The sequence below is a fragment of the Falco naumanni genome, chromosome 4 (genome assembly GCF_017639655.2).
Source record: "Falco naumanni isolate bFalNau1 chromosome 4, bFalNau1.pat, whole genome shotgun sequence".
Lineage (NCBI taxonomy): Eukaryota > Metazoa > Chordata > Aves > Falconiformes > Falconidae > Falco > Falco naumanni.
The window spans coordinates 43,610,242-43,623,804 of record NC_054057.1 but is presented as its reverse complement, the minus strand read 5'-3'; the positions used below and the strand labels follow the sequence as shown (position 1 = coordinate 43,623,804).

The following is a 13,563-nucleotide window of genomic DNA, read 5'->3' as shown; positions in this document are numbered from 1 at the left end:
CAGTTATATCTAATTAGGTCATGCCACTCTTTCTTGTTTAAGTTTAGGGTGGAATATTGTACTATATCTCTGTCTTGGAATTATATTATAGACACTCAGGGAACAATTAGCCACGTAGATTGCTTAACATCTGATACAGACATTGTAAAGATTTCTGATTTTGTAGAATCAACTGTATTTTTTCTTTTAAATTCAACTTGGCTTTGTTTCATGGTCATTCTAATGGAAAGAAAATAGTCAAAAATCTAATATGAGTTTAGGTAGTTATGTTTGTCTGTCAATTCTTATTTCACATTTGCATTTCACCTTTCATTTGCATGGTTCTTTGTAATACTAAAGTCTCAACACAAGCTTCATCGCCCAGAATCAGTGAGCCCAGTTTCAGGAGCTTACCTGATTGCTACTCACCAGAAAGCTTGGAATAATCTTGTAAATTTGAGGAATAGGTTACAATATCTCAAACATAAGACAGTTCATTCTGAGTATTTTTTAATACTCCTGTAAAATCATGTTAGATCTAGAAAGATCATGCTTGCCATATTTAACTAATGAGACATTTCATTAAACCAGAACATATCTGTGAGTTCCAAACGTAAAGATTAGAAATATTGAGATAGAGACAGCCAAAGCAGATCCACATTTCCCATGTCTTGATCTTCATGCAGTCATTTATGTATATGCAGGAATATAAAGAACTAAAATGTGTGTGGAAAGGGACATGATTTGAGCACATTCAGATTAATTTCTAGTTTGACCAAAGGTATTCAATGGGCCACCAGATTGATAGAGAGCTATTTAGAAAAAACCTTCATGCTTCTATATCCTTTTTTGCAGTACAGGTGCAGGCCTTTCCCTCTATATGTACCTGAAACTGAGCAAAGTTGTATTTTGCAGTTGCTTGCACCCACTTCTTGCATGTAACCAGTTCTGCCATTTGTCCCACCTGAATTTTTTTTGGCAGGTTCTCTGAATGCATGCTTCAAGTAGACTTGTTTTGCTGCTGTGTGTAACCTAGTCTGTTTTCTCAAAAAGTAAAGCCTGTGCAAGAGTAGATAAGATTATATGAGCTACATTAAAGATATTCCTTATCACAGGGGTTTAGTGGGGATTCTGAGTAAAGACACACATCTGTGGACAAGTTCTGAAACCCTGGAAGAAAGTAACTTTTAAGTTCCAGAGAAAGGATCTGGTGTGTTCCTGCGGAAGTCTTGCCATACAGCCTAGAAGGGGATGGTTCAGAGCTTGTAAATAAGAATAATTTTTGGTGGAAACTATAGCATTTCTTTTTCCTGCAACTTTTGGAAAGGATTTATTTCAGTGTGATACTGAGCATCTCAATTAACTTTGTTGTCGTGAAAGTCCTGTTTCTCAGCCTAATTAGATAAGATGTCTTGTGTGTATGCAACAGTGGGATAGGGTTTGCTATCCATCATGTGGATTGCTAACAGCCATTAAATGTTGCCACCAACCTTTCTTTCATGGTTTAGGAAGCAAGAGACAAAACTCCAAGAGTTCTTTCAAGCGAGGAGAAGGGTGGTAACCAGCTGATGCAAGGGTGTGTGTAAACTTTATAATAAAGTTGAAAATACCATACCAAATTATTTGTATGATGTTAGATTGTGTATGCAGACCAAATTAAAAAATGTTGCAGATCCATGTGGCTTGGTAAGTTTAGAAATCCCTGGGTTCTGTACCGGGAACCTCCACAGTGCATGAACATTTAGAGTATTACTGCCACCCAGTCATGCTGAGTGTTCAGAGCGAACAGCTTTTTCCTTGCTTTGATTTGATCACACCAGAAACACAAAAAGGCCTTTCAGCCTTTAAAGTGGTGTTGATAAAACCATTCCCTTTGGCTCACTTTGCAAAGGTCCTTTCTTTTAGTTCTTCTTTCTCCAATAGTTTTCTAAAGCTCCCTACCTGTAATCACGTAGAAACTTTTCTCGTCATCAGTAAATTCAAGATACCTTTCTGCTCTTCTGATCAGAGGTGACACAAATACCATTTTTCATGAAGGAACAGGATGGAGTTTTCATTAAAAGCTGAAAACAGTTCTACATGATATATTTGCCACTTACTTTATGAGAGTATATGAAACTCTTAATGAGGAAGGTGCAACAAACTATTTGGAAAAATCTAACAAAAATGATGTTAGGTCTAAAGATTGGTCTATATGGATAACAACTCTTTGCACTGTCCATGATGCATTGAAGAGCCAGTAATGTCTTGGACACAACTCAGATTATTCTGAGGAAGCAAGAAACTGGAGCCTTTCAAAATATCCTTATTTCTCAGAGGGAAGAAGTAAAAAATTGCAGTATTTGCTGTTATTTAAAGGAGATGTGTATGGCTACACTTGGCAGTGTTCTGAGTTAAGGTTTGGTTTTATTTTGAGGTTAAGTGCTAGAATGAAATGACCACTTATAATCCGCGTAAGAATTGGGCAGAGTTCTCAATATGTGCTACAATACATCAAAAACTTAATTTTGAAGATGGGACAGTTAAGTGAACCTCTAGTATAGCTTACACCTGCTTGTGTTTTTGTTTCTGTGAGTGATTCATTTGGAAGCTTAGAATAATATACTACATCTGAATATGTTCTGAGAAAAAAGTAGAAACTTGGTCATCCTGTATATGGTTACATGTAGTTGTATTGTGCATCTCTCACTTTCTTCTTTTTTCATTTTTAAAGAAGACTAACCTTGAATTTAACTTACTGGTGATCTTGATTATTGTGAGGTACAGAAGTAGAAAATAAAAATTAAAAAAAAAATGTCTAGACAAATTAAATTAAGGTATAACTTTTACCTTTCCAGGTGACAGAATTATAAAAGTCAATGGAGAAAGTGTTATTGGGAAGACATATTCTCAAGTCATTGCTTTAATACAGAACAGGTAAGATACTAGTATTTGTGTGTCACACATTTTTTTGTATACTAAGCAGGAAATAACCACTTATGGTGGTTCTGAAAAAGTCATCATATTTTTAAATGTTCCTTAATGCACTCTCACTTTTAACATTTCTGTTTCTGTGTATTTACTGAACACTGACAGATTTGAGAATGTGTGTGCTAAATTGTGCTACAGTCTATGTCAGTGCTTGTCCCTTGTGAGCGAATCACACAGTGTTATAGAGGAAGGTTTTCTGAACTTAAAATAGGTAGATTAGGTGTACATATACCACACGTGTCAATTTAAAAGGAAAATCAGAAAAATCTACTTTGCTTATGAGATCTGATAACTAGAAATCAGCATATCTGGTAAAGGAAAAATTTGATGCTAGTGCACACCTGCAAAACATCTGCAGTACATCTTGGCTTTCCTCTGTTTTGCAGCACATTATGAACCTTGCACAGAGTTGAGGAAATAGTAATATTTACTTGCTCCTGCAACTCACAAGGGCTTGTTAAATCACGTCCATACCTGAATCTGGATACTCATTTTCATGTCTCGTTTCTGCCTTAATTTTTATAGTTTTCTTGGTGTCAATTTCTGTTCTGTAGCAACAAGTTTCCAGTATAATAATGAGATATGTGGAAGAAAGATGTATTATGATCAGCATGTAAGAATGTTTTCTAAATACATCTCGCGTGTCATATTCTATTTTTAGTGAATCTTCATGCATTAAGACTTAGATGTGCTTGCAGTTACAAGTAGGAAAAATAAGATCTTGATCTTCCTATTTCATTAGAGTTTTTATTCAGGATTTCATTTGAAATACATACCTCCGAGGTGCGCTTTTTTTGTTTTTAATACAACAAAACTGAGTTTTCAAAGGTACGACAGGCAAGATAGACTGAAATGCATTTTGTGTCATTAGTACTTTCTATACCAAAGCTGGAAAGGTGAAATCTGCTTTTTTTTTTTTTTTTTAAAGAACCTTTATTGGAGAGAACACTACCCATGTACCATTTTTTTTCATTTTGTATTTGTATGGACAGCACTATTGTACAATCGTTCATACCTGGACATGGGACATTACAAGCCCAGGAGGTATACCAGTCAATTTAATTTCTTACCTTAATCCAAAAAAGGGAGAGACCAATCACATCTTCCAGTGATCTACACAGTCAGAGATTCTTAACTGTAGGTCTGCCTGTGAACAAAGTTATTTTCAGCCCCATGAGTAGGTAGCAAACTGTCCCAGCAGAATGCAATGCTTGCCACTGTGGATAAACCAGGAACACCTGAACAAGGTCTTTATCAGTGATTATCTAGTACAACCAGGAATGGTATAGCACACTGCTGCATCTGTCCCCCTACTTTCCATGTGTGCAGAGAAGATGAAGGGATGCTATGTTTAGTTAGGAGAGGAGAACAACTTGTTGTCTTGAGCCAGATCTGCACATCACAGAAGATCTAACAAAAGGTCATGTGTGACCTTGAGTGTTTTATACAAGGAGGTATAAACATCAGGAGGTCTTCAGCTGAACCTCCCAAGATAAGCAGATAAATATTAATTCTGACCCATAAAAGAGAGCTCAGACTCCACATCAGGTGTATCTTCCTTGCAGCTTACAGGCAGTGCTTCTTATGCCACTAAAAATGAGCTCTCTTAATTCTTTGCTTGGAAACAGTATTTTTGAGATCAGAGCAGTTTGTTTTGCACGAAGCATTTTATTTCTTGTGCTGTCATTTGATGGCAAGTAAAATTATGTTATGGTGCATGCTGCTTGCTTTAGTATGCTGTTCTTGCATCAGCATAGCCATCCTTGGTCAGACTGATGGTCTGTTTCTGTTGGTGTCCTCTCTGATAGTATCCAGTAATGGATTCTTAGGAGAAGACTATGAAAACACTGAAAATAGAGTGGTATTTTGTCAGGTAGCACTAGCCACTTTCTAGAAATCTTTAGCTTAGGAACTCACTGAACCAAAGGTTTTATCTGCATCACTTGATTTAATAGTTCTTGAACGGTTGAGGTTGGAAGGGACTTCTGGAGATCATCTAGTCCAACCCCCTGCTAAAGCAGGTTCATCTAGAGGAGGTTGCGCAAAATCACATCCAGAAGGAGACCCCACAGCCTCTCTGGGCAGCCTGTTCCAGTGCTCTGTAACCTCAAGCTAAACAAGTCCCTCCCCATATTCAGACGGAACTCCCTCTGTTGCGGTTTGTGCCCGTTGCCCCTTGTCCTGTCGCTGGGCACCACTGAAAGAGCCTGGCCCCAGCCCCTGGACACCTGCCCCTAAGCTATTTGGGTGCATTGGTGAGATCCCCTCTTGGTCTTCTCTTCTCCAGGCTGAACCGGCCCAGCTCTCTCAGCCTTTCCTCATCAGGGACACGTTCCAGTCCCCTCATCATCTTTGCAGCCCTCGGCTGGACCCTCCCCAGCAGTTCCCTGTCTCTCTTGTACTGGGGAGCCCAGAACCGGACACAGCACTCCTGATGCAGCCTCACCAGGGCACAGCAGAGGGGGGGTCACCTCCCTCAACCTGCTGGCCACGTTGCCCCTGATGCCCCCCAGGGTACCACTGGCCTTCTCGGCCCCACGGGCACACTGCTGGCTGACGGGCACCTTGGTGTCCAACAGGGCTGCCAGGCCCTTCCCCGCAGAGCTGCCTTCCAGCAGGTCAGCCCCAGCCCGCGCTGGTGCGTGGGGTTACTGCTCCCCACGTGCAGGACCCTACACCTGCCCTTGTTGAGCTTCAGGAGGTTCCTCTCTGCCCAGCTCTCTGGCCTGCCCGGGTCTCGCTGAGTGGCAGCGCAGCCTTGTGGTGTATCAGCACAGCCTCCTAATGTATCAGAATTGATGATAGATTGGTCTTGCACAAGTTCACTTAAACTCTTCATATTAAAAATACCCAGTGATGAAGTTTGTGCTCTGTTTTGTGTCTTAGCAAATCTTTCATCCAGCACACCTGAGTTTCTTTTGTAGGCTTTGTGCAAGCAACTTGCTGAAAGACCTTTTGAAAGGCTAAGTTGTCAGTTGAAATCTCCTGTATTCATGATTAAGGACAGTTTCATTTATAGTCTCAGTATATTGCATAAGGATTTTCTAGGCATTTTAATTACTCTTTCAAATATACTGCTAGACTGTAAATGGTGATTCTTTTGTCTTTTTTCCGATCATCTTTTGAGCAGTTTTTAAGGGTGCAACACATTTTGTCTTCTCTGACCTCAAAGAGAGACTTCCTCCCCACTTGCTGTTCAGTTGTTTTACAATTAAACTCAGTTTGGACTTAGTGATTTTTGAATTTGCTTATTCCTGCAGCTCCATTTCCATAGCTACTCATTACTTTTCTAGCAAGTTGTTCAGTTGTAGGTGTTTGCCCTCATTACATTAGATAATGCTGTAGACATCAGAACTTAGCTGCCTTAAATGAAATGATCCCTATACATTCCAGTGGGACTTACGGATGGGATATAATTCAGCCATGTTTTGTATTGTTCTCAGAAAATGTTCTAGACACAGCTTGAATTTTATCTCTTCTGCTCTAGTTGGAGATAGCAAAGCTAAACTTACACTGATAATTTCCTCTGGAAGGTGAGGGGCACACCTCAAGAGAGTTTCTAGAAATAACTGTATCCTGTAAGATTAGTCATGAGATCACTTTTAAGTCTAGATTTCCTGCTTTTTACTAATAGTTGTTAGTTTGGTCTATTAAGAATTTGCTCTCATCTGTTTACATAATTAACTTGAATATTGTTGACTAATGTAAACTCTGTATATTGTTTATGGTTCTAAATAAAATAAGAAATGGATTCTGATTCCCAGCTTTTTTTAAAAAAATGGGGGAATTTGAATGACTGTGTCTATTCTGTTTGCAAATTCTTCATGAAAGTGTTTGGATTACTTAAAAATGTAGTTTAGCTACTGAATCTGTTTTGTTAATACAAAATGAAGCATCAAAAGATAGTCTGATTAGTGTTTTAGTTTGAGTCAAATTTAAAATTAATTCAAATTATGTCATGAAAGTAATTTGCATGGTAGATATCTTTGAGAATTCACAATAATCTATCTAATATTTTTGTGTAAATGGCCACTTTGTGTGTGGTGGTTCTTATTAATTCTTTCTAGTTCATAACTTGCAAGCACATTATATAATAAAATATACCAAAAGTATTCCGTAAAACTTTTTGTTTCTGATATGAGAATTGAAAAACACTGAGAGCACTTCACAAAATGTAAAGTAGGAAGAACCAAATTGTCACCAGAAGGTTCTGCAGACAAACTGGAATAGAAGACTAGCTATTTAAATGATACATAAAATACTGTTCCTGAACGGAACTCTTTCCTCTTTTGAATAGCTACTAAAAATGGTATTAGACTGTGTAAACAGATTTAATCATGTTCTTTAAAAAAAAAAAAAAAAAAAGGCACAAAATATTTGTATAGGAGAATGGTTTATTCTGTGTGAAATGATAGTCCTTTATATAAAAAGTACTTGAAGGGGAACAATGCGATTCATCATATTTTTTTACTTCCCCAGTCTTCATTCTGCAGATAAGTGTTGATTATTATGAAACTGTAAGGTGCCTAATAGATTTTACATATACATGCTACCCACACACAGAAATGAAATCTGAAGACTCCATTGGAAATGCCTCAAGCTATGATACTCCGTTCATATTCTCTTTTGTTATACAACTGATAAATAGTTTATATCCATACAAAGGAGTTCAGGCAAAAGTCAGCTCCTGATGACACTACTTTTCAAGAATCGTTGTCAATAGTTCTGCTGTTTATGCATTCAGGCAAAATGGGAAATGCTATTGTCAATGCACATAAACAAGTTAATACTTTTGTGTTTCTTAGAATTCAATATTCTGAAAAGTCTCTGAAAGGCTTTTGAAGACTTAATTTTTTCTTAGCTGTGTAAAAAGAAAAACTTGCATCTATCACTGCTGATCTTTGGTTTTAAAACTGAAGTGATTTATGCTGCTGGGAGAACACTCTTTTTCAAAATGAATAATGGTTTAAGAAGATAGTGAAACCAAATACCCTTACTCTGCAATTATGGAATGCAGCCTTATGTCTGTGGTTGCTAACAAATGGAAAAGGAACCACAAAATAAAAACATTTTTCATATAAGAAAGCATAATAGATCACACATTACATGTTTGAGAAGATTATTTCCTTTCTGCAGAAACTGAAGTGGTTCTTCTCAATGCAGTTGAGTGTTCTGAAGAGTGTTCTGACTGTTCTCTGTGCCCTGAAGTTGGTGGCCAGTCTCTCTGCTGGTTTTGTCTTTTCTCAGCAAATGCATTGTACTAACCAGTACAGATAAGCTAATTTCTAGTCTGATATACCCAGTTAGATTATATGCTTTTTTTTCTTGTGCTGGTATGTCTCAGTTTGTTTAAATATCCTTTCTTCTTGTGATATGTTACATGAAATTTCTAAATAAGTCATAATCTCTCAATTTTCTTCTCTTTTTTGAGCCTTGTTAAAATAGTCTGTACAAGCAATCTTATTTGTAGCCCTTCTCTGTACCTGTTCCAGTTTACATTCGATAAATGTGAACAGAGTATTTCTCTATCTCGAGCAAGATAATGAATTCCAGCTGTTCTGTATCCAATGTTACAAGCATATACTTCTCTCTTCCTTGTAAAAATACTTTTTTCTGTCAGATACTAACTGCAAGTTTCACTGTTTTACAATATTTGAGTCTGGATAACTGGTACGTTGTACATTCGGTGCCCTCATTTTGCCTGCATTTAAATTTTATTGATTGAACTATGTGGATTCCTGGATCCTTATGCTGCTGTTGCTTTTGGTTTTAGCAAGTCAGACTGACAAACTCAGCACTTATAGATAGCAAGCATTTTTATCGATATTTCAAATATCGTCCAACTGACTAAATATGTTAAATTGATCCTGCTAGGAGGTGATTGGAGCAAAAGGTGTAAGCTAGTGCTTGCCTTGCTGCTGCCCCACTTTTCACATGATGTGGTGGTCATGATATTTCCTCAGCAATTTTAAAGACTGATAATCGACTTTAGTTTTAAAAGGAAGAGAGAGAAAAGGTTTAACTTGGGTTCACAGATTTGCCACCTGGTCTTGTCTGAGAAGCTCCAAACAACTAATGTACCTTAGGACTTGGGGCGGGTGGGAGGAGAGCCAAAACTGACAAAAGACCATGTGTTAGCTTAGTATACTGGTTTTGCTGGTAACACAGATGTACTCTTCAGTCAGATTTCTGTTCTACTCTTTATTTGCTAAGACTCTAATGGAAATCAGTGTTTATTTCTGTTGTGTAAAGTAATGTGGCAGAGTAGCTGAGTGTAAGAGTTCTTGAATGGTTTTGGTCTATGTAAGTTAATAGATCATCTTTGTAAAAAGAATTTAAAAATCTTTGCTAATGTGTGTTTTTTTTTCTACTTGTTTCAGTGACAGCATATTGGAACTTAGCGTTATGCCAAAAGACGAGGACATCCTTCAGTTGGTATGTTTATGAAGCTTGCATTCAGACAGTATGTTGACTAATGAAAGATGTTGATTGCAAAGTCTTTGAACTGTGCTACCAGCAAATAATTAAAGTTAACATTTATCTCTCTGTCACTCCTTAGATATTTTCTTACTTGCTTGCCATCCCTGAAATTTCAGAGGAATCCAGACATAGGGGAGCATACCTTCTTTACATGATATTTCCATCATCTTGTTAAAAAAAAATAATCTTAGAATAGTGCTTGTATTTTTATTATATTTTGGATTGGTTTCCTTATGGTTAGAATTTATGAATTGGGTTGCTTTCTTGAAGTTAAAGTTGTCTAATTCTAAACAAGTTGGGAATCATTACTAACTTTGAATTTAAAAAAGAGGGTATGGCACTTAAAATTTGCTTTTGTTAATAACTCAGTAATTGCCAGTGGATTTCCAGGAGGGAAGCAAGGTGATGAATGTTCTGAAAGCTGTTACCAAATTTTTTGATTGTAACTGATGTAAATATTTCATGACACTAGTGCCTATAGGTTCTCAGTTTGAACCAAGTGCTGCATCTATAGTGAGAGAATTCATCTCCCATTTCATGTCTCTAAATCCAAAAGATCTGTGAATAAAATACGATGTGTGTAATGCACGTTGTGAAGAATTAGAAAAACACCTACTGTATTGATAAGCTCTAGGGTTTGGGTTTTTTAATTGGAAGTAGAGGAGAGGAGAAGATGACAAGCAGGTTAGACTTTCTGGTTAGTGGTTGGAAAATTGTACTTTCTGATCCACACAGAAATAGTAAGACTTGACTGTCAACAGCAGTTAAGGAAAACCTGTGGGTTTCAGTAGCTGTTTTCCAGTGTTAAAGGACAAGTTGGTTGGTAAAGAAAAATACCAGCAAACTCTGTTGAACTGAAGGTAAAGATAAGAGGCTAGTATAGGAACTCAGCCAGTTAGGCCAACAAGCCAAGAATATTAGAAGTGATATTTTGGGAACATTTGGTGAAGAAATATTTCAGTAATGTAGCACAGAAAATGCTGGAGGCAGGGAGTGAGTTTTGATTGTATGAGGAAGTGTTAGGGAAGAGTTGTTGGGTTTTTTCCTTTTTTTTTCTTTTTTAAATTGGAATTGTGAATATTTAGAAATGCAGGAATAGTTTGAACTTTTAAATTATGTGAATGGCCACGTGCATCTAATGCAGTCTTGTAGCCATAAGAGTCCAAGGATCTAGGCTAGGTGTGATTTGTAGGTTTAAAGTTAAATGTTTGTATTTGGCTGGGTGAGAAGCTCTTGGGCACGTGTTGCCTTTGCTGATGAAACACAAAGCTCAAGCTTGAGAAGAAGTATAGATGAAAAAAAAATCGATTGGAATTTAGCTGGTTATATCAACAGGTGAGATAATGGGGGCAGAGAAAGAAAGTCAGGTGATTGTTGCCTTTGGGCTAGAGAAGGATATTAGTAAAAAGAAAACAAGCTCCATTCTCCTTGAGGAGACTGAGGGGTAAAGGTAAGAGAAAAAATAGCTGCCTGTGGGAGTTCCAGGAAAAAAAACACCTGTATATATGTGTGGGAATAATTTTCAAGTATCATTAAAAAAAAGTTTCTTTTGAGTTGTAAGATGTAGTTGAGTTGTGGATTCTGTATGCGAGGCTCCTCTTTTGAAGATACAAAGAAGATAAGGTTTGAGAGGTGGAGTAGTCATTTTGCAAAAAATGCTTTGCATTGTCTCTATGGCTTGTATGAGTTTCTTCTGACAGTTGTTTGCTGTTGGGTTGGTACATGATTATGATATAACATGGAGGAGTTTATGTTCCTGTTAGCTATGATGCATTTGTTTAGGTAAAAGTGGGCTTGTCTTGAGGACTGTCAGTTCCACATAGCATCTGCCAAAGAAAGCCATGAAGAGACAGGTATTTTCTGTAGTCTCCATTGCATGTACTCAGGCCTATTGGAGAAGACTTTTGATAGCTGCAGTTTGTTCATGTGGTTCTGTCACATTTTAGTCAGTATTTTATTATATGTGTTTTCAGGTGTCATCTTCCATGGCAGAGTTGCAACAGATGATAAAAATCAATTGCATCTGACTACTTCTGTTGCATGTTATGGCCAATAGTTTTCTTCCTTTTAGGCTGCCACAGAGGATGAAAAATATTATCACTTCTAAAATAGTAATTAGCAGACTTTTGAGGTACAGTGTACCACTGTAACTTCAGAGGAATGACATAGACTTTTTCATTTGACTGAAGATGGCGTTTATTAATCTTCAGCTTTTAGGTGTTAGGACCTACTGTTCTAATGGCAAGATTTGATGAAGAACTTTGCCCTATTTTAAGCTGAACCCTCACTTTTAAAATATTTTCAGAGTAACAGCATAGAATGTTATTCCTTTTACTCCCTGTGGAAAGACATTAACTTTTTGTTCCACCTGAGAAATAGCATACATTTTTTTGTTTGTTTTTGTATCTTCATGAGTAATGCTGTATTAGCTTTTGTGGAAATCTTATATCTAAGTAAAATATAAACCTCAGAGCAAATACTTATTCCTGAGTGAAGTACAGTTTATATAAGTGATAACTATAATCTCTGTAGTGTCAGTATAAGTGCAAAGTGAACAATAAATAGTAAGGTACAGTATTAATAGAGGTATAGATATAATTAATAGGTATTAATAGAAGAAAAGCATAGTTTTGTCAATGAATTTGTGTTACGTAAGTTATTATAGTATGTTAACAATTTTAGTTGTTTTCTTTGCATATGTCATAAGTTGCCCTGTAAATATCTTCAGATGGTATCAGTTGTAAACTGTTGATGTTAAATACTGGTACGCTGTAAAAATAAAAGAACTTGAAGCACTACTAGATATTGTAGTAGGAACTAATGAGAGATTTATATACCACAGTGAGGTTGAAATAGTTTTGTTATATTCAGGAATGATGCTGGTTGTGGTAAGTTTTATAGTACTTGGCAGTCTATTCCATGTGGTGGTAACTGATTGCTAGGTTAACTACATAAAGAGCACCGTGCTTTATTTCTGTCCTTTGCTATTTATAAACCTTGAGTTTAGTCTTCAGAAATATCCATATATGTCTGTGAACCTCTTGGTATGTTGAATTTCCTGAAAACAGGGCTTTAAAACTATTCATCAATGGGAACAATGAAGCGGTCCAGTCCATAGGTCATCACCCTGTGTGGCATGTGCACACTGCTTGCTGAGAAGGGAATTAATTACATGTGAAATCTGCCATTACTGGAAGCAGTATCAGTTAGTTTGTTCACTGGGACGATCTTGGAAATGTCACTTTAGGGACTGGGGAAAGGATAGTTAAAACATCTCTAGAGGTCCATGACAAAAGTTTGAACTCTAGACAACTACAAATGTGTTGGGTTTTCTCATGCTCCTCCGCAAATTTGAGATTAATTTACTTAAAATAATCTCTTGATAATTCGGAAACATTTGTAAGTATATAAACATTTTGAGACCATGAGGAGGATTATTACTATATTATATTCTCCTCAGTGTTTCAAATTTGATGTACCTGTATACAATTTCTGTAACATTCTCAACCTTTTTTGATAAAATTTTGGCATCTTGTAGATTTCAGTATGCTGACTTCATACAAATGGGAAGACATATTTAGGTCAGCTTCAGACAGTTCCTTTTCTCAAGTGTATTTAATGGAATCATTGCTGTTTTGTACCCTTTGAATAAAAAATTTAATACTAGTAAGTTGTTAAAATTGTGACGCTTTTAAGTCATTCAAAAGCTTTATGTGCTACACAGAAAATATTGAATGTAAAGGTGCTCCCAAGAGAATAAAATGGAAATTGCTAAGCCGTTTACAGATGAGCCTTGTTATGACTCTTGTCAATAGACTTTGTAATGTCTAAGGTGTATATGTTAGGGTGTCCTTAGTGTGAATTTTGGACCATTTTTTTCAAGGTATCTTTATATTGGAATTTATGTGTTTGCTAATCATTCCCTGTGTATGTGAAGAAGAACTTAGCTTACAAGTCACGGAATTTCTAAGTATCAGGCACTTGAAAATACCACTCTTTTAAAAATTGCATCTTGAATATGACCTACATTGGAACTGTTCCTTTGGAAGGTTACTTACAATGTAGCATATTAATGTTCATACATAGTGTTTCTTTCATGTAAATATTTTTAAATATGCGTATTGACTTTGTTTA

At 36.7% G+C, this 13,563-nt stretch overlaps 1 protein-coding gene across 6 annotated transcripts in view; it reads left to right on the top strand.

Annotated features, from left to right (window-relative positions):
• The window catches only part of ARHGAP21 (Rho GTPase activating protein 21), a 118,972-nt gene that overhangs the window by 69,771 nt on the left and 35,638 nt on the right, over positions 1-13,563 (top strand). For all 6 annotated transcript variants that reach the window (XM_040591117.1, XM_040591119.1, XM_040591120.1 and 3 more), the window contains 2 exons: positions 2,817-2,895; positions 9,330-9,384. In XM_040591117.1, coding sequence (XP_040447051.1) covers positions 2,817-2,895; positions 9,330-9,384 — 134 coding nt within the window. The remainder of the gene's footprint in view (positions 1-2,816; positions 2,896-9,329; positions 9,385-13,563) is intronic.